This window comes from Akanthomyces muscarius, chromosome 4, assembly GCF_028009165.1.
Source record: "Akanthomyces muscarius strain Ve6 chromosome 4, whole genome shotgun sequence".
Classification (NCBI taxonomy): Eukaryota; Fungi; Ascomycota; class Sordariomycetes; order Hypocreales; family Cordycipitaceae; genus Akanthomyces; species Akanthomyces muscarius.
The window spans coordinates 2765352-2785237 of NC_079244.1; the positions used below are offsets into that span (position 1 = coordinate 2765352).

The 19886-nt window shown below is 57.2% G+C and overlaps 10 protein-coding genes across 10 annotated transcripts; 5 read left to right on the top strand and 5 right to left on the bottom strand.

The window, feature by feature from the left end:
- Positions 1-164: 164 nt before the first annotated feature.
- On the top strand, positions 165-2419 carry LMH87_011600 (uncharacterized protein; the record flags this gene model as incomplete). Its single annotated transcript, XM_056200768.1, has 3 exons — positions 165-195; positions 338-620; positions 724-2419. The coding sequence occupies 3 exons, from the start codon at positions 165-167 to the stop codon at positions 2417-2419; spliced, it is 2010 nt and encodes a 669-aa protein (XP_056052585.1).
- Positions 2420-3236: 817 nt separating this feature from the next.
- Positions 3237-4574, bottom strand: LMH87_011601 (uncharacterized protein; the record flags this gene model as incomplete). The annotated part of the gene is made up of 1 exon (XM_056200769.1): positions 3237-4574. One exon carries the CDS (start codon positions 4572-4574, stop codon positions 3237-3239), a length of 1338 nt encoding a protein of 445 aa, XP_056052586.1.
- Positions 4575-5018: 444 nt separating this feature from the next.
- On the top strand, positions 5019-6220 carry LMH87_011602 (uncharacterized protein; the record flags this gene model as incomplete). Its single annotated transcript, XM_056200770.1, has 3 exons — positions 5019-5093; positions 5182-5750; positions 5815-6220. 3 exons carry the CDS (start codon positions 5019-5021, stop codon positions 6218-6220), a joined length of 1050 nt encoding a protein of 349 aa, XP_056052587.1.
- A 604-nt stretch (positions 6221-6824) lies between these two features.
- LMH87_011603 (uncharacterized protein) lies at positions 6825-8025 on the bottom strand (the record flags this gene model as incomplete). Its single annotated transcript, XM_056200771.1, has 4 exons — positions 6825-6906; positions 6977-7680; positions 7795-7799; positions 7890-8025. 4 exons carry the CDS (start codon positions 8023-8025, stop codon positions 6825-6827), a joined length of 927 nt encoding a protein of 308 aa, XP_056052588.1.
- Positions 8026-8785: 760 nt separating this feature from the next.
- On the top strand, positions 8786-10319 carry LMH87_011604 (uncharacterized protein; the record flags this gene model as incomplete). The annotated part of the gene is made up of 2 exons (XM_056200772.1): positions 8786-8906; positions 8962-10319. 2 exons carry the CDS (start codon positions 8786-8788, stop codon positions 10317-10319), a joined length of 1479 nt encoding a protein of 492 aa, XP_056052589.1.
- A 2366-nt stretch (positions 10320-12685) lies between these two features.
- On the bottom strand, positions 12686-13045 carry LMH87_011605 (uncharacterized protein; the record flags this gene model as incomplete). The annotated part of the gene is made up of 1 exon (XM_056200773.1): positions 12686-13045. The coding sequence occupies one exon, from the start codon at positions 13043-13045 to the stop codon at positions 12686-12688; it is 360 nt and encodes a 119-aa protein (XP_056052590.1).
- Positions 13046-14029: 984 nt separating this feature from the next.
- Positions 14030-14827, top strand: LMH87_011606 (uncharacterized protein; the record flags this gene model as incomplete). Its single annotated transcript, XM_056200774.1, has 1 exon — positions 14030-14827. One exon carries the CDS (start codon positions 14030-14032, stop codon positions 14825-14827), a length of 798 nt encoding a protein of 265 aa, XP_056052591.1.
- A 969-nt stretch (positions 14828-15796) lies between these two features.
- LMH87_011607 (uncharacterized protein) lies at positions 15797-17170 on the top strand (the record flags this gene model as incomplete). Its single annotated transcript, XM_056200775.1, has 1 exon — positions 15797-17170. The coding sequence occupies one exon, from the start codon at positions 15797-15799 to the stop codon at positions 17168-17170; it is 1374 nt and encodes a 457-aa protein (XP_056052592.1).
- Positions 17171-17725: 555 nt separating this feature from the next.
- Positions 17726-18166, bottom strand: LMH87_011608 (uncharacterized protein; the record flags this gene model as incomplete). Its single annotated transcript, XM_056200776.1, has 1 exon — positions 17726-18166. The coding sequence occupies one exon, from the start codon at positions 18164-18166 to the stop codon at positions 17726-17728; it is 441 nt and encodes a 146-aa protein (XP_056052593.1).
- A 38-nt stretch (positions 18167-18204) lies between these two features.
- LMH87_011609 (uncharacterized protein) lies at positions 18205-19528 on the bottom strand (the record flags this gene model as incomplete). Its single annotated transcript, XM_056200779.1, has 4 exons — positions 18205-18468; positions 18554-18643; positions 18700-19289; positions 19387-19528. The coding sequence occupies 4 exons, from the start codon at positions 19526-19528 to the stop codon at positions 18205-18207; spliced, it is 1086 nt and encodes a 361-aa protein (XP_056052594.1).
- Positions 19529-19886: the final 358 nt, after the last annotated feature.

Below are 19886 nucleotides of genomic sequence, written 5' to 3' on the forward strand. Positions count from 1 at the left end.
GCCCTCAGCGAGTCGCCCGCTGAATCCGCCCGTTTCGGTGCTGTCGGGGTCCCTACGCCGACCGGACATCCACTGTTTCCCCCCAGCGGCACCCACCGTATTCCCCAACCAGCATTTTTTTTTTGGCGACGTCGCGCTCCGCCGCCCAGATCCTCCCGCCACAGATGCCTTCAGCAGTTCCAGTTGCCCAAGCTGGTGCGTAATCCTTTCTTCCTTTGACTCCATTCATTTGCCCCTGCCCGTTTCCCTTTGCTTCTATTCATCTTCATCTCCTCTACGCGACTCTGTCCATACATACCTCTCGGCACGTTTTTTCTTACCTCTTTCTTTACAACAGGATTAGGACGACGGCTAGCACAACAGTCATCCTTGGCCAAGCTTGCCATGAACAACCATCTCGGTTCCTCGCCACCAAACTCGCTCTCGCCCACGATTTCCGATGCAGACCACCAGCTTGCCGTCCAGAAGCTCAGCGACGATGTAGCCTTCACACAGCCTCTGGCCCCTACGTCGGCTCCCTCCTCTGCCATGGCCAACATTATGCGCGCCACCAATGACTTGACTGACACGCCACCCTTTCCACGTAGCGTTGGTTCGACGGCGCCGAGCTCTCCGCGAATGTGAGTCGCCCCGATGTATTGAAGCTATCCGACGATGGAATCCGTTGTCGCATTGGGCTTGACATTTCAATTATAATTTTACGGTTTCTAATAATGCTCGCAGCCCTCCCCATCGTTCAAATTCTGGAAGCCAAACGCCCCGAGTCCGTCCTCACGCCACCACCCTCAACATCCCTGGCATGACGAGGTCCCGTGTCTCTCCCGACGGCCGAATCCCCCATCGCGATGTTGCCGCCAAGCTTGTCATCATCATGGTCGGCCTGCCTGCCCGTGGCAAGTCCTACATCACCAAGAAGCTCCAGCGCTACCTCTCGTGGCAGCAACACGAGTCCAGAATCTTCAATGTCGGCAACAGACGGCGCAATGCCGCCGGAATCCGTGTCTCGGTGCAGCCCAAGCTCACCCCAGAGCCATCTCGCCTCGACGGGCCTATCCACGCTGCCTCGATTCTCCTCAACGGCCACCCTGCGCCAATGCCCATGACCGGCGCCGACGACACGCCCACTGACCTCGACCTGAACAACACTGAAGACCAAATGGACCAGTCTGCCAAGTTCTTCGACCCCAAAAACGAAAGAGCTGCTGCTATGCGTGAGCAGGTTGCCATCGAGACTCTCGATGAACTGCTCGACTACCTTCTTATCCAGGGCGGCTCCGTCGGCATATTCGACGCCACCAATAGCACTATTGCTCGCAGGCAACACATTGTCAACCGCATCAGAGAACGGGAGCCCAAGCTTGGTATCCTATTTATTGAGAGTATTTGCAGAGACCCTCTGCTTTTGGAGGCTAATATGCGCCTCAAGCTCTCTGGCCCCGACTACCGCGACAAGGACCCCAAGAAGTCCCTCGAGGACTTCAAGAACCGTGTTGCTGCTTACGAGAGCGCCTACGTCCCACTTGGACAGTATGAAGAAGAAAATGATATGCAATACATTCAAATGGTTGATGTTGGCCGAAAACTTGTCCAGCACAGACTCAAAGGTTTTCTCAGCGGTGGAATCAGCACCTACCTGTCCAGCTTCAACTTGGCGCCCCGCCAGATTTGGATGACACGACACGGCCAGAGCGTTGACAATGAACTCGGCAATCTTGGTGGCGATTCGCCGCTGACGGAGCGCGGCCACTGCTACGGCGAGTCACTCTATCGCTTCATCACACAGAAGCGCAAGGAGTGGATCATGGAGCAAACCAGCAAGATGGCGCAGGCTTCGTTCCCGCCGGTTCCTGGCGACAACACTCCGCCCTATCCAGACATGAACAGAGAGCTGGACGAGAAAAACTTCTGCGTCTGGACTTCTATGCTTCAGCGCAGTGCCTCGACGGCCGAATACTTTGAGGCAGACGATGATTACGACGTGAAAAACTGGGAGATGCTCAATGAGTTGAATACTGGTCAATTCGAAGGCATGACTTATCAGGAAATTGCCTCTAAGCACCCAGAGGAATTTCACAAGCGCTCCGAGGATAAGCTCAACTACATTTATCCCGGTGTTGGCGGTGAAGGCTACCTCCAGGTTATTAGCCGTCTCCGTGACATGGTCCGTGAGATTGAGCGCATCACTGATCACGTCCTCATCATCGGACACCGTTCCGTCTGCCGTGTTCTGATGGCCTACTTTATGGACCTGACTCGTGACGATATTACCGACATGGATGTTCCCCTTGGCATGCTCTACTCCATCGAGCCCAAGCCATATGGCATTGCCTTCCATGCGTACAGATACAATGAGGAGCAAAGCTGGTTCGACGAGCTCCCCAACTACAAGCCTCAGAAGGCGGCGCGCGGCACAGTCTAGGAGAAATCGCACGCGACCGCCACGGCGGCTCTACTTTCACGACGTGTACAACAGATGGGCCTCAAACAAAATGGGGCCAAGGGGTAATGGCGTTCTTTTTTTTATACTCTGGGATTTCCTAGATGCTGGGGGTTTTGCAACAAGTTTTCACAAACCACACCGTGCCGCAACAGAAAAAGGGAACAACAGGAAAACACCTTTCAACGCCGCATACGCAAAAAGTTACTATGCGATACCCAACGACTCTTTTTAGATTTCCCGCGATAGACGCGCGGGAAAACTCCACAACATGATACCAACGGCGTTGTTTGCTTTCTTGCGTTCCCCTGCTTCTGATGCAGCGAATTAAAATATGTGGGCAGGCTATTCTTCTTAGCCCAGGGAACTTGTACTGTTAGATTTGTGGAATTTTTGGGTTTTATTGCTTGTTTGTGTGCCCTCTGTCATGGGCCTGGGTCTTTCTACATCGAATCCGGATAACGATGATGACTGATGGTTTTTTGCCTCTCTACTTTAGCCTTTTTACTTGAGCGCATTTTATAAATTATGTTGCAACTGCCTCTGCTGTCTTGCTTTGGTGCTTTTGGCAATTGTTAAAAACAAGTTAGCATGTAATTGACTTGCAGAGAAAAGCGGAATCGTGTGTAATTTTGTTCGATTTTGCTACTTGAGCACATAGAGAAAAGAAGAAAAGTCCCTTTATTTTCATACAAATAAACGCCATGCCATGCAAATGATGCCAGAACATCAAGTTCCGAAGTAAATATTTTGCCCCGACAACACAACCCATCCTCTTTTGTTTTGCCAGCTCCCCACTCTACTTTTGCCTCGCCAAGACCATCTTTTCTCTCTCGCTCTGTCTCTTCTCGAACTGCTTCTTGGTGTGCTTGCGCTCGTTTTCCTCCTTTCGCTTGATGGACTTGAGCTCGTCCTTTTTGATGTCGGTCGCCTTCTTGACGACGGTGGGGATGTGGCGGTGGCGGCTGATGCGGCGAATCTCGGGCATGTGGCCGTAGCGCTCGACGAGGGCGTCGTTGTACTCGAGGGCCTGGCGCTGGCGGGCCGACTTGACGCCCTCGCGGGCCGAGGCGTTGGCGCGCCAGAGGCGGACGTTGCCGTCGTCGGAGCCGGAGAGAACGTACTTGCTGTCGGGCGTCCACTTGGCGGCCATGACGCGCTGCATGCGCTTGGTGTGGTACATGTCGCGCGAGTGGCCGCGGTCGCGGTGCCAGAGGCGGACGGTGCGGTCCCAGGAGGCGGTGACGAGCTCCTGGCCGGTGGGGGAGAACTCGACGTCCATGACGGCGGCGACGTGGTCCTTGAGCACGTTGAGGGCGCGGTCGAAGCGGCGCATGTCGAAGAGGTAGACGTTGTGATCCTCGGACGCCGTCGCCATGTTGAAGGCCTCCATCGGCGACCAGGCGATGCGGTTGGTGGCGAAGCTGAGCACCGTCTTGGCGACGGGCGTCGACGTGCGCAGGTCGTAGAGCACCACGGAGCGGTCCGTCGCGCACGACGCCAGGATCGACGTCTCGACCTGGTTAAAGGCCACGCCGGTGATGGTGTCCGTCGACGTCGGCCAACGCAGCACCTCGGGCGCGGCCGTGTGCCGCTCCAGGTCGTAGATCGAAATGGCGCTCGACGCCGCGGCAAAGGCCGCGCGGGAGCGGTGGTGCGAGAGCGACGTGAAGGCGCCGGCGCCGAGCCACGACGAGATGGGCGCCGAGTCGCTGGGCGTGTGGTACGGGTCAAAGAGCTTGACGGTGCGGTCGGCCGCGCACGTCAGCAGCTTCTCGTCGCGCGTCCACGCCATGTCCTTGACAATGTTCTCGTGCGCCGTCGTGTGCCAGGCCTCCTCCCGGCCCGCCAGGTCCCAGACCTTGACCACGCCGTCGCCGCTGCCGCTCGCGAAGCGCTCCAGCGACCCCGGGTCCTTGGCGATGGAGTAGACGCCGTCGACGTGGCCACGGCCCAGCTGCGCGATGAAGGGCGACGCGTGCATCCGCTCGAGCTTGACGGCGTTGAGCGCGCGCTTGTACTCGCGCGCGCGCTCAAACGGGTGCAGCGCCGAGTCGAGGTTGCGAGACTGCTTCGACGTGTCGGACCCAGGGGCCTGCTGCGAGGCCACCGAGCGGCTGATGGCCTTGATTTTCATATTGGCGGTTTGATCGGCCGTGGGTTCTCTGAGGGCAAAGAGCAATGGCCGTCAATTGTTGCTGCGTGTTTTCGTAGATCCTTCACGGGAGTAGATTTCACCGTAACAATCTGCCCAAAAAGTCGGTCGTCGTCGAAAGTTTGGTGGTGGGGATATTTTTTTCTTATCGGATCCCCCATGCATGGCGATAAGATGGTGCTGTGGCTTAGTCATTTTCCGCCACAGTTGGCCAAGTTTGGAGGCGCGCCAGCGCAAATGCTCCTACTCGAGGCAGCCCTTGAATTGCCGCCTGCGAAATACGAAAACCGTGACAAACCCTTGTGCGACAGCGCCGCAGCAGTTCGCGCTTATATTCGATCATAACTCTCACTTACGAAGCCGTGCCAACCCTTGACCCTCCCATCTCCTGCTCACTCGCTTCAGCGCGCGTGCGCCAGCTTCAAGATGGACGGCGGCATGAACTACGATTCGATGATGCTGGATGGGGACTCTGATCAGGCCCACGTAACAATTCTGGCGGTACGAGATGAAGCTCTCTCCCCGATGGAAATAGCGCATCTTTGAGTGACTGTTTTGCTGATCATGAGCCGCTCTCCCCGCTTCTTAGGCCGATAGCACAAAGGTCGACTTTGAACTGTCCCAAACGAACCTCCCATTCGCCAATGCTCTGCGGCGCGTCATCCAGGCTGAGGTGCCCACCGTGGCGGTTGACCTGGTCGAGATCGAGATCAACACATCGGTGCTGGCCGACGAGTTCATCGCCCACCGGCTGGGTCTGATCCCGCTCGACTCCAAGGACGTCGACGAGCTCAACTACTCGCGCGACTGCGACTGCGAGCAGTACTGCGAGCAATGCAGCGTCACGCTGACCCTGCACGCCAAGTGCACATCCGACGAGAACATGAAGGTCTACGCCCGCGACCTCATCGTGGACGGCCGCCACACGACCTCGGTCGGAACCCCCATCATCACGGACCCCGATGGCCTCGGCTGTCTGCTCGCCAAGCTGCGGAGGGACCAGGAGCTGCGGCTGACCTGCATCGCAAAGAAGGGTATTGCCAAGGAGCACGCCAAATGGATGCCCACGTCAGCCGTTGGCTTTGAATATGACCCCCATAACAAGCTGCACCACCTCGACATGTGGTTCGAGAACGATACCGATCCCGAGGTTGAATGGTACGATGAGATCCTTGGTGCCTGACTATTACGAGATGATGACTGACATTTCTTTTGCCTGTAGGCCGAAGAGCAAGTACGCTGGGTGGGAACAGGCGCCAAAGGGCGAACCCTTTGATTACGACGCCAAGCCCGATCGCTTCTACTTTGAAGTCGAGACCTCTGGAAGCATGGAGCCTGACCAAATCGTGCAGAGCGGCATTCGCGTGCTGCAACAGAAGATTGGCGGGCTGCTGAAGGGTCTCGACCCGCGCAAGTATGGCGGTGAGGAGGCCGGCGGCGAGTTTGACGGCCCACGCAGTCCCGACATGAATATGGAGGGCGGCACAACACCGTGGCAAGACGGTGGCTACACGACACCGTACGGAGGAGGCAACAACACGGCCTACGGCGGCGGCGGCGGCAATACGGCCTATGGTGGCGGAGGCGGATACGGAACGACACCCTACGGCCAGTCCGCTTGGCAATAAAGGACACCAAAAAAAGGGGAGCATGTATACAATCTTTCGACAGAATCGGGGCCAGAAACGGACAAGAAAGGAAACTTTGGCGTTTTTTTGTTTACCTTTTACAATTTTCTGGGGTACTTTTTCTCTTTACCTTGTTCACAGTGACTATTGGTTGGGATCGTTTTCTTTTCGGCTCAAGGGGTGATGTATAGTAAGGATTTAAACTACAAAAAAGCATATAGCGAATAGAAGATGGTTCTCTGAGAGGCTGAGGGCCAACGCGCATTACCACAGCAGAAGCGTTCGGCATGGTACAATCTTTAGTACCCAGCTACCAATACCAACAGCAGTTTACCTCGCCCTAGACGGTGTAGATGAAAGTTTCGCTGGGTGTTCTTGTCTCCAACATCAGGTTACGGTTGATATCTACATAAAACAGTGCATCTGCAATCTACTCAAGCAACAGAGAAAATATTACCACGAGGACAACACATGACAGGCATCTGCCGAAATCGAAAACAAGCCTTAAATCCGTATTAAAGAAATCAAACGCCATCTCAAATGCTCCATTCTATAGTCCCATGCCGCAGTCCTTTTTATCTATCCAACCCAAGAGCAAGCTCTGTTACTGGCCGTCGTCGATTCCCTTGGCCTTTTTATACAGCTTGCGGTGCGCTTCCAGGAAGATGAATGTACAGATGGTGTGCCTATGAAACTAGTGTTAGCAGGAACGGGAAGGGCATTACGACCACCGAAGCTGTTGGTTCTGTCACGTACGGTCCGAGTCTCAGGAAGCTGGGGACCCAGCCCTTGAACATCCAGCCCATGCCCTCGGCGCGATAAATCTCCCTGATGGACTGGGCGATGCCCTGCTGCTGCTGCGACGACGACATGACGCGCGTCTTGATGACGTCGATGGGGCTCGTCGCCGTGGCCGCGGCCAGGCCCGCGAGGAACGAGGCGGAAAAGTGCGTCGTGAGGGTGTCGCCCAGCGGTGTGTACTCGAGCAGCAGGCGCTTGAAGGTGTCGTAGGTGGCGAGCTGGCCGGCCGTCATGACGGCGGCGCGGCTCGCGTTGGGCAGCCAGCCGCGGAAGTAGCTCGAGAGGCCCTCGTCGCGCGCCATGCGGACCATGCCGTCGACGGCGTGCTTATAGTTGCGGCGCTCGGCGGCGGGCAGCGCGGCGTCGTGCTGCATGCGCACGTTGAGCACGTCGGCAAAGTTGCCGGCGATGCCGCCGAGGAAGCCCGAGGAGACGGCCATGGCCGTCAGCGCCGGGAAGCCGGCGCTGCGGCCGGAGCGCTCGTAGCGCGTCTTGAGCTCCTCGTAGACGCCAAAGCGCACCGTCGAGTAGGTCAGCTGGCGCATGAGCGAGGCCGAGATGCCCGAGTAGAGGCCAATGACGCCGTCGTTTTTCAGGATGTGCACAAAGGTGCCGCTCATGTTCTTGGGGGCATTGCCCTGTCGCGTTTGCAATCGGACCTGCGGCGTGCGGAAATCACGTTAGCTTCAGCATCACAGGCAGAAATCTACAATCTAGTCGCAGGTCGAAGTGTGGGAGTCTAGACGGAGCAGGAAGGGTTTCGCAATTCGTACCTTGACTGTCGAGGAAAGATTTTGGCGTTAGCGAAAGGACGTCATGGGCGGCGAGCGCAACGGCTTCCTCGGAGGCCGGACAAGGGGAGACTTACCCAAGTCTAACGGATGCGTGACACAGGCGGCCATGCTACTGGCGCTGCCTCCAAACCAAAAGGGATAGCGAATGGCAGGCGAGGCCGCCTTCTTCTTGCCCGACGGCTTGGGCGCCGATTCCTGTGCCGAGCTCATTATGACCCAACGGCGTTGTGTGGGAAGAGGAAACAAAAAACGACAATTGAAGGGAGGAAAAGCCAAAGATTACCGCGACATTCCGCTTCAGAAATGTTGTAGCACGGGCAGCAAGCTCGTGTATCGTGCAGCGCAGAAGGTGGGAGAAAAAGAGCAAATTGTCAAGGAGCAAGGTCGTCCTGATAAAACGGCTGAGGCTTCGTTTTGTCTCGGCACAGGTCCGCTGGCGCCGAGCTGACCGGCGCGGTAGAAGAAGAAGAAAAATGGATAAAGCTACCTAGGTGGCCTGCGGTTCGCTGGCAGAGGGAGCAGCTCCACCGCTACAGCAGTGTCGTCATGACTTGATAGTGCCTGTTCTAACGCCCAGAGTGCTGGAAGCTGTCAAGGTGCAAGGTGCCTAGAAGTAGGCTCCGGACTCGCGTTGACGCTGCGATTCTCGGCATTTGGCAAAATCTAGCCGGAGGATATTATAGAATTAGTGCTGTCGGTCTGATTTCTGAATTCGCCATGGATCGTTGCAGGTCCGATGTCGAATCTGTCTCCGCGGCGCCATAGCTCGGCATTGTCGCCGAGCAGCAACCTGTAATGGACGTTACAGTGCCGCTCGCCGGCATCCAATGCGCTAATAAGCCGGCCGGCGATTGGCCAATCAGACCCGCCCCAGTTGGAGCTGTCCTGTAGCGGCCCAAAACTTTGGCTTGCAGCTCCAACTGCATCCTGACGATATCGAATCGTGACATCTCGACTCCCATTGTGCAGCATGGCCTGTCGCATAGGCGCTGTGCGCCTCTTCACACGGTCTGATGCCTCAGCCAAGCTGATGTCACCGAGAGTAGCGCCTCTGCGAGCTCCGCTTCTACTTAGAGCATTCTCCTCTTCCGGTGTGCACGAGATCGTCCCCAGCACCTGTACTCTTCTAACCAAGCTGTCCTTTAGCACATTTCCGGTCCGGCGCCGCGACCAAGATGCCTTCCACAGTCACTATCCGGGGCCACACCTGCAAAACAGATCCCGACTGGTTCAACATCCCCGACAATGTCCTCGACTCTGCCACGCGCCGTCTGCATCTCCAAAAAGACCACCCCGTCTACATCACCCGCCAAATCATCCAGTCCAACTTTCCCATGCCCACGTTCAAATATCACAACGACTTCAGCCCCGTCGTGACGACGCGGCAAAACTTTGACTCGCTCGGCTTCCCCGCCGACCACCCCGGACGCGCGCGCTCCGACACCTACTACATCAACGAGGGCACGCTGCTGCGGACGCACACGAGCGCGCACCAGGCCGAGACGTTTCGCGCCAACGAGAGCGACGGCTACCTCATCTCCGCCGACGTCTACCGCCGCGACGCCATCGACCGCAGTCACTACCCGGCCTTTCACCAGATGGAGGGCGCCCGCCACTGGGACCGCGGCGAGGTGCCCGGCGGCGACGTGGCGGCCGCCGTGCTGCGCGACCTCGAGGCGCTGCCCAAGCACGGCGTCGTCGTCGAGGACCCGAACCCGCCGTGGCACGCGGAGCGCAATCCTGTGCAGGACAAGCACCACTCGAGCGCCGAGGCCGAGGCCATTGGCGCGCACCTGAAGCGCTCGCTGGAGAACATGGTGGTCGATGTCTTCTCGCGGGCCAAGGCTGCTGCCATGAGGGCCGACCCCAACTTTGTGGACGAGCCGCTCAGGATGAGATGGGTGGAAGCCTACTTTCCCTTTACCAGCCCCTCGTGGGAGCTTGAAGTCTACTACGCCGGGGACTGGCTCGAGGTTCTGGGCTGCGGTGTGGTCAAGCAGGATCTATTCATCAATGCCGGTGTTCCGTCCAAGCTAGGCTGGGCGTTTGGCATTGGTATCGACCGCATTGCTATGCTATTATTCAAGATTCCCGATATTCGCCTGTTTTGGTCGCGGGATGACCGATTCATCTCGCAATTCACCGGAGTATCGGACGACTTGGACAAGCTGAAGCTCTTTGCACCCTTTTCCAAGTACCCGCCCAGTCCTCGCGATGTCTCGTTCTGGCTCAGCTCGTCTACTTCCTCGGCGGCTGGAGGAAACACCAAGAATACCTTTCACGAAAACGACATTATGGAGCTTGTGCGCAACATTGCTGGCGACGTCGTCGAGGACGTGCGGCTCATTGACGAGTTTACGCACCCGAAGACGGGCAGAAAGAGCATGGCCTATCGCATCGTCTACCGCAGCCTAGAGAGAACTTTGACGACGGAAGAGGCCAACAAGTACCACGAAGACGTCAGAGAGGCACTGGTCAAAGAGCTGGGAGTTGAGCTGCGGTAGCCGCTTCCTACGGGTGCATCGTCGTGAGAAGGGGATTGATTTGAAGTGGGCCTTGTATGATATGACACATGTAACTTGTACTTGTATATTACAAAATGATGATGCTGAGGCACAATGAAAAATTTCAAATCTTGTCCAAGGTGGTGCAGCCAGCTTAAGTCTGTCGCAGAGGCTGTGAAGTCTTGGCGACATGGCCGGGCCCGACCATGCCTGTACATTGCATCATAATCTGGCGATGAAGGAAGCGCAGAAACCGGATGAGAAGCACCTCTATGAGGTGAGATAAATCCCGCACGTCATTGGTGCAAAATTCTGCAAGTGCAGAGGCCATCCATCGAGTCAAGACGGATTGTGGTTTGGTGGTGGCTGTGAATGCAAGCCATGCGCTAGGTAGAAGCGGGAGTGCGCCGTGCCAGTACATCGACTTGCCTAAACGGGCAGATGTACAGACTCACTTGACGGGAGACGTAGCCGATGCTAGCCATGAGGGAAACATTTTTCTTTGTCAGATCTTGGTGATGTAGAACAGAATGAAGATACTGCCGTGGCTATGAACAGGAGGAAAGAGAGGAGAAGCAGGTTACTGACGACAGTAAAAGTATATTGGTGTAGTGCAAAGTCTTGCCCGCTGTGAAGATTTTAGTCAAGATGTCTGGTAAAGCCCGAAGTTACAGAAAGAAAAAAAAAGCAGAAAAAATACATTCAAGGGCTACGTGGCTACCACAGATAGGGAATAACTTTTCATGGATAGGCATGCGCATTAGCAACAAAATGCTGGCACACGTCTGTGACGAAGGAGAACGCCCCTTCGGTATAGAAGAAGAGGCCCGTCAACTGAATAATCATAGTTGAGAGTTAGTGAGTTTATTTCTTGCGGTTTTCTGCGATTTTTGTCCCTGGTTTCTTGCGGGCCTTTTTATTTTATTTTGGTGCCATTCTCCAGTAACACGGAACGACTTTCTGGTGTCTAAGCGGAGAGGAACACCAAGATTGTGAGAGGTACACATAAGCTATAGCGAGACAAAACCTGAACATGGTGGGCATGCTGTATACAGTAGCCCTGGATCGGACGCTTTGGGTCACGAAATGGCACTTTTGGAAAGAGGTCTATCCTTTTGCGTTTGCAGTGTTTGATGATGTACAGATTATTTACAGCTGTGTATCTTGTCTCACAGGTAGCTCATGTAGGGTACTTTGAAATCGCGGGGAAAAGCACATGCAAGCTGTAGTAGCCCACTCAATTTTCCATGTCATGCACGGGAATTGATACTCATTACGTACTAGATACTTTGTAGGTAATCTCGGGAGGCCATGACAGTGAGGCAGTCGATCGTGGGATTGCTAGCCCGTTGCCACTGGTTATTTGGTGGGTCGCCTTTGCGTCCAAAGCGGCGGCCAGAAAACGAGGCGCAGCACGGGTGATGGGCAAGGTCAGCCAAGACGGGTTTGACGAGCAAGCGAGACAATGATTTCAAATTTCGGAACCGAAGAGCAGAAAGAAATGTTTTTCACGGGCTCTCTCCAAGATGAAAGCCGGCCCAGCACAGCCTCACGAGACATGACCATGTCTTGCGTGGGTGAGCACCACGCGGCCCGGGCTGTACTGATGCTGATACTGACACTGGTAATAAGATAGCCCAGCCCATGGAGAGCAGGCGACCGCCCGGGAAACGCCTTGACGCCTACCCAAACAAGGTGCTGCGGCGCCTCGCCTGGGTCCCGCGGCCCTTGCGCCAGCATTCACCATCATGACCCTCCGCTGCGCAGGGATGCAAGTAGCGTAGCCCAGCGCTGCGTTGCAGGCTGTGCAGACGTTTGACAAGCGAAAAGGCAGGGGCAGAGAGAAAGCGAGAGACAGAAAGAGGCCACCGAGGCAAAATGGGCTCTCCTTGTTGCACAGCCCTGCTGCTGGTGTACCCGTGCTTGTCTGCAAGCCACCCTCCTCCTCCCCCACTTGGTCAGTTGTTCAGGTACCAGACGCCAGATATTCGTGAGATGTTGACAAGGGAAATGGCGGGTGGCGCGCCAGGCTCGATGGGGAAGCTGATGAGTTTTGGCTTTGCTCCCACTGGCCGGGAATCCCCAGAAGTCGTTGGCGGCCGCTTTAAGCCAGTGTGAGACGAAATTATGCATGGTCGTTGCACATCGAGATTGGAAAATGACCGCTTCGTCTTATCGGGGTTCCTTTCTCGGTATCATCCGCACGAGGTCCAACCAAGACGCATCAAACGCAAGAAATTCTTCAATAATTTGTATGAAACTCGGCTCTTTCTTGCAATGTCCAGTCTCAACATACCCACCCAAGAACATCTCTGATTGGGAACAACGCTTGGCGCAAAGTGACGTGCCCACCACCACAGCCCAACCTAATACCTGCTGTTGACGGTGCTGTGAGGCTCACACCTCACGCAGGCAGGGTGCTTGCACCATCGGTCGGAGCACCGCTTGCGCCCCGGCCGCGCGTGAGAGAGGCACTGGCAGCAGAGCCAGCCCTCGGGCTGCTGGAGCATCGTGTTGATCCAGCACGCCGGCTCTGCGCAGACGGCCCGGGGAAATTCCTCCACCACCTCGGGCGGCTCGCACCGCACCGCGCCCTCGCCCGTCCCGTGGAGCTTGTTGCTCGTCAGGCGAGCCTTTGCGCAGCGTCTGGGGTCTTGCGGCTCATAGTGAAACTTCTTGACCAGCTTGTGCTGGCAGAGACCGACGGGCTGGATGTGGCGGCACATGGCTGGGTGTCAATCTGCTGCTACGCCAGACGCTAGGGGTGCATGTAGGGTCGAGAAGGGCTGGTGGCATGTAGAATGCTGAGAGGAATACTTTGAAACTGTTGGCGAGCGCCTCTTTTTCTTTCTTTATATATGTGGTCTGTCGTCGCACAATCACAGTGACTATGTGCTATAACCGCTTAACACGCTGCGAACACTTGTCGCACAAGCTGGCATGCAACGCTCGCAAGGGGTAAGACGCAGCAATCATGACGAATGCATTGCGGATTTGTACCATCTTTGATGACTTGCAGCACGGGTATTGCCAGACAGCAAATTCATCGCGTAATGTGTAACACGGGCTGTGTATAAGAAGGGCTCGCTCCCGGAATATTGCTCGCTAGCGATCGCCTTGTCAAATGCATTCTGCTAAAGTGCCCGGCTAAGACAGCATGCCAAATTAGTTGGTCGACATCGAATCTCAGATCGAAGTCTCATGTCAGATCCAGCCGCCAGCCCGACTTACATGGACAGTGTACTGAGTACCATGCACAGGCGACGCCGTGTGCATTAGGGTGCCTTGCATAAAATGCACAACTCTGCTGCATCGCCTGCTGTGCGCAGCCACTGAGCTCGGCTTGGCAGGCTTTCCAAGTGGATCCCCAGAGGCTCAGCTAGAGCGGCGCAGGCGCTAGCCCAGTTGGGACGACTGTCACTACCACAGCCCACCTTGGGTCGCTGCTTGCCGCCACCGCTTCCCCCGGTCGACTTCGCCTCTCTCTCTCTCTCTCTCGCCCGCATTACGATACATATATCTCTCCCGGGCTCTCTTCCCGACCGTCACGATCCTTCAGTCCTGCAACTTCATCCTCTCCGTCTCTTCCAACCCGCAGATTTTCTGCTTCTTCTGCGCCGCTTCGTCCGTTGCGCCCTCACTCGCATCAACTCTCCCACCGCCGCAACACATTCTTCCCTACAGATACGCCTCCCCACCCTCACACAGCAATGGAACTGTCACCAAGGCCTAGCCGGTCCTCGTCGACCTCGTCCCGCCGCGGCATCAACCTGACGCTCGACCTCTCCAACCTGCCGCCGCTGGAGCAGCCCACGCCGCCCTCCAACACGCTCCTCTTCACCAACCTCGACAACATCGACATCTTCCGCGCCGACAAGCTGCAGTCGCTGCGCGACCTCATCAACCGCACCGCCACCATCCACGCCTTTGCGCCGCTCAAGTCGTTCCGCCGCATCGTCGTCTCCTTTTACGACGTCGAGTCCGCCATCTCCATCCGCAAGGTCTGGGACGGCGAGGCCATCATGGGCCACCGCGTTCGCATCTACTTTGGCCACAACACCTCGATCCAGCCCAAGGACGAGCACCTGGCCCTGCCCGACGCCGGCAAGCTCTTCTTCATCTCCCCACCCCCGAGCCCACCCCACGGCTGGGAGGTCCGCCTCGAGGACGCCCCCAACAAGATGGTCCACGCCGACGACCTGGCCGAGGCCCTGGCCAAGCTCGGCGCCGGCTCTGGCGGTGGCGCCGCCGCTGCCGCTGCCGCCATCAGCCGCGGGAGTTCCTTTGACTCGCCGATTACGCCCGTCGACGGCGCCGCCATCGGTCGCACAAGGAGTCGCAGCTCCACGCTCATCTACCGTCCCGACGACAACGGCAGCAGCCCTGGCCTGCCGGCCGTCTTTGTCGAGGACATGACGGATGAGCCCGAGGAGATGTCGCCCTTGGAAGCGAAGCCCATCCCGGCGCACACCTCTCGACCGCCCGTGGAGCTCATGCATGAAGCTTGAGCGCGGGTGTTGCTGCTGCTCATGTCACTTTTATGCATCTTTTGCTTGGTCTATCGTATAAATAATAGAGCGAGGATACAGAAAAAACATTTGATTACTGGCGTTTGGATTGGTTGGCAATGGTCTCGGCGTTTCATAGGCATTTGGTATATAAATCACCTCGAGAGCGTTGCTCAATATCATCTGAGGACACAAATAACATGGAGCCATTTTTGGCATTTTTCATCTCATTCTGCTACAGTTTCAGCAATCAGGTGCCTTGGCTGGATGATGATCACGCTTACGTTCCACGTTGACGTGTTTGCTTCGCCGACGGGGCTGTGCCAACGACAACGCCTCCCCCTCGTCGCTTGGAGGACCATTTGTGCGAAGTCAGCAACTGAGCTTTATGAATATCTGCAGACTTGCTCAGCCATGCCCTATTTTATGTATGGAGCCTGCATCCTCCAAGTCATCGTAGCAACATTGCGCAGTTGCAAGAGCGTAAGATCAGAGCGCGGCATAGTTTATTGGCAAGTATGAACAATTACATAAATTGCTTGATCATGTACTCCGGACAAAGTGCAATGAAGGGCTTTCGTAATATAATTTTTCAATTTACTCGATGTTTTAGAAAAGTGGCATTGGCATGACTTACAGCGAAGTGGTTGGCAAGATACCACGCCGTCCTAGAGTTACGACTGCCTAACACGGCGAACTATTACACGAACAAGGCGAGTGCAATTCCTTTTTCCTGTTTTGTTTGGTCTTCTTCTGCCAATTTCGGTTATATACAGAAAATCATGTAACTCTCTGTAGCGACCGTTCGTCATCCCATTGCCAGCGCATGCTGTCCTTACAGTGGGCCTCGCGCATGGGGCCGCAAAAAAACCACCGTCGCAACTCGGCCCCCGTATTAGGAGCTCCAGCAAATCCTCCCCTTTGCCATCACACGACCACACGGCAAAGATCCAAGTCTCCTCCGCAGCCATGAGCTGTTCGTGCAATGCCTCTGCCGTGAGGCTTTTCGCGCGCGGCTTGGTGCAGGTGCACCGCCTGGAGCCGAGCCCGTCCTTTGCCCTGCCGATTCGAGGAGCTTCTGGTGGTGCCCGCTTCACAGGCGGCGCCTTGGCTTCGCAGCAGCAGCAGCAGCGCCGTTCCCTCCATGCATCACCGCGCGCGCTTGGGGATGCCGAGAATCCTGCGCCGGTCCTCCAGCCGTCGCCAGACAATCGACAGCCCGCGCCCGCCGCCGAAAGCAGCAGCATCCTGCCAACCGAATCTAGCAGCACCAGCACGACGACATCACAGCAGCCAGCAGCCGTCCGCGCGGATCCCGCAGCCAGCAGAACAAAGACGCACGAGGAGTGCATGACGGAGGCGAGAGCAAGGGCGGCCTGGCGGTTCAAGCAGCAAGGGTTCGACTGGAAGGCCTTTCGGTCCAAGGACCCGGCCGTCCGCGCAAAGGCCGATCTCTCCAACTTCGACTGGAAGCACTGGCAGGGGAAGAAGCAGGGCAGCAGGAAACTCAATCAGCTCGTGGACAATCTCGAAGCGGCGCGGGCCGAGGATCGCGCGGCCGTCGGCATAACCCCGAGAGAGGGCGGCGTCGAGGATCAGAGGCGGCGCAGAGCTCCTCTCCCAACGACTGCTGCGGCATCACGTCACATGGAGAGGCCCGAGTACGATGGAACGCCGCCCCGAAAGAGGGAGGAGTGGATGATCCAAAAGGAGGCCGCCAAGGCCAAGTTCCCCGACGGGTGGAAGCCGCACAAGCGGCTCTCGCCCGACGCGCTGGCGGGCATCCGCGCGCTCAACGCGCAGTTCCCCGACGTGTACACGACGCAGGCGCTGGCCGAGCGGTTCGCCGTGTCGCCCGAGGCGATCCGGCGCATCCTCAAGAGCAAGTGGACGCCGTCGTCGCAGGAGGAGGAGGACCGCCAGGGCCGCTGGCACCGCCGCGGCGTCGACGTCTGGGCGCGCAAGGCCGAGCTCGGCATCAAGCCGCCCCGGCGCTGGCGCGACGAGGGCATCGCGCGCGAGCCCGCGTACCACGAGCGCAAGGCCGCGGCGAGGCAGGGCCGCGCGGAGCAGGTCCGCAGGGAGCGTGAGGAGTACATGCGCAGCTTCGCCAAGCGAGGCAGCGAGGAGGTGGGCGGCATGACAACGACGGCGGATGGGGCTGGTGTTGGCGGGCGACGCGGTGGCGATGAAGATGGGCGTCAGACGAGGTCGACGGGGGAAAAGGCGCCGCCGCCGTGGGGGGCGAGACGGGGAGGGCCAAGTTCTGCGAGGCAACAGACAAAGAGCGAAGCGGGCCAGGATGTCTTTGACCAGGCCCTTGCTTCGGAGAGGCGCGAGTGAAGACAGACCCCAAAAAGGGCCATGGGCTATGGAAGGACCCGGCGCGCTTCTGTCGACGCACGATATTTGGCCCTTGTATTAGCAGCATCACATGTACAGTACTATAGACAAAGCAGCATATATATGTATAAATCCTAAAGCACAACTTTTTCTTCTACCAATTTGACACATGGAGTTCCTCATCAATAAAGGACAGCTGAGAGCGAGATGAGCAGGCGTCTGAGAGTGAGATAGTTCCATGCAGGAGACGCCAGTACGCACTCTCAACATTATATTGACTTTTTAGCATGAGTATTCAGCTGCGCAATAGTCAAGCTTTCCGGACAGTATACACCCGTCGTCGCACAAATGTGATGCACTTGAATGCAGCTACTTGAGCCGGATTCGCCTCCAAGTGCGGTGCCACGGGAGGCTGCACTTTCGGTTATTTCAACACCATGGAGAGGGATGTTGGTAGAACTCTTCAGAGGAAACATGCAGCGTCCCCAACTTGAACAGGCTCCCAGCGACAATCTAACTGTGACTTGATGCCATCTTCTAAGGCAACCGCAAACTTTACTTTCCTCGCTTCCCTATTACCCTCTTCCAGATACTCGATCCTGTATGGGAGATCTCCGCGTCGAGCGAAACAGTTTCTGCAACAATCGGTTCCTCGTGCGCACGGAACAGGTCAACTTCACCCGCTGGAATGACCCATGCATCTCTTCTCCCAACCGTAAGCTTGTGGCCGATGTACAAGACCGCAAACAAAAGTGTGCCAATGTAGGCCGTCAAAAAGTCCGAAACGCTCCACTGCCCGGGGAAGAATACATTGAAGCCGTTCAGGAACCCAATAGCCGTAAAGTAAATGATGCATAGATACGCGCCTGGCTTGCCGAACCGAGAGACATAGGGGAGTGTCGATCGGTCGACGCCCTGTGCTCTCATCGCCGCGCGGAAGCGGAGATAGGCACACGAGATGAGGATCCAGGAGAAAAAGGCAACCATGTTGATCATGTTGACGAACCAGTTGAAGACCTGGCCGGCGCTGGAGCTCACGTTGAGATAGGCGAGCAGGGCGAGCCCCGTGCAGCTCGTGACCGCCCAGTGCGGCACGCCCCATTTGTTGCGCCGGGCAAAGATCCCGGGCGCGTTGCCCGCCACGGCGAGCGAGTACATGGAGCGCGACGCCATGTACATGTAGACGTTGCCGGCAGACCACGCCGAGCAGAGGATGACGGCATTGACAATGTGGTCCAGGACGGGGATGCCCGCCGCCTTGATGCCAATGACGAAAGGCGACGACCCGGCCCCGGCGCCTCCGGATGTAAGCTCAGGCGAGTTTGACGGGCATACCAGCGTGACGAAAAAGATGGGAAGCACGGAGAAGCAGACAAGACGGACCAGGAGGGCCCTGGACGCTCTGGGAATCGTTCTTCGCGGCTCCTCCGTCTCGCCTCCGCACATGGCGACCATTTCGCCCAGAAAGGAGAGCTGGAGCACACGTTAGCGGCAGTCCACGCAGAGGGGCTCGAGCGTGCCGACGTAACTGGGAGAACGACGCTGACAAGAACGCCGATGAAGCTCACGAGCTCGCCCTTGCCGCCCGCGACGAGCCACGGGTTCGCCGGGCCGGGATCGCGCCAGTACCGAAACGCCAGGCGATCGCCCGTCGGCCCGCCCCCCGCGGCAACGACGACCGACAAGACCATGATGCCCGTGAGCATGCCGAGCTTGAGCGAGGAAAAGACAAACTCGGCCTCACCCGAGTGCCCGACCGGCAGGTAGTTGAGCCCAGCGACGGCGACGACGAGGATCGTGATGAGGACGGCGTCCGGCACGGGCGGGCTCCAGTACCCGACGACGAGCGTCGCGGCGGTGACCTCGAACGGCACCAGCATCGCGTACGCGTACCAGTAGTTCCAGCCCATGGCGAACCCAAAGGACCGGGAGAGGAGCCGCGTCGCGTACGTGTCCGCGCCGGCGCCGTGCAGCGGCATGCACGCGGCCATCTCGAACATGAGCGTCGCAAAGACCCAGACCGTGGCGCTGGTGGTGACGAAGCCGGCGAGAGCGAGCGCGGGGCCGCCTCTGCTCAGGGTCCTGCCGGAGCCGACCAGATACGCCGTGCCAATGCATCCTGTTTCGCGTTTCGAAGCTCGTTTGTTAGCCAAGTGCTCTGCACATCCGGTTTCTTGAAGGAACGAGGGAACAAGAATCTGCCAGGATTTGTGTACCTCCCATGGCAATCATGTACAGGTGTCGGTTCTTGAGCCTCGTCTGCGCAGCGGCATGCCCGTGCTGCATCTCGCCGCGCGAGTTGGCCGGATCTGCACCCATTGGCTCCTCAGAGACTCTCATCGTGCCATCATCGGACATGGCCAGCAGACAGTCATGAAATACATGTGAATGGATAGAATCGCAGTCAAGTCTACACCGGGCACGAGATTTCCATCTGTTTAGCTAGACTAGTTGGCGACCAATCAGGCAAGAGCCCATTGCCGCCCTGGTTGTACTGGCCGTCTTGCCTTGCGTTGCGGTCGCATGCGGAGACCAACAGTTGTCTCGGGAGTGGGTGTGGAGGTGCGGATCTGCGCGCGCCGGCGCGAAGAGAAACTTGCTTTTGTCTGACACACTGGCCCATTTATGATTGTGCTAGTTGCTCATAGCATTAGTAGTTTGTTTCAAACGAGGCAATGACGGCCAGCGACACGACGGTGGCTCCGGTATCCCAACG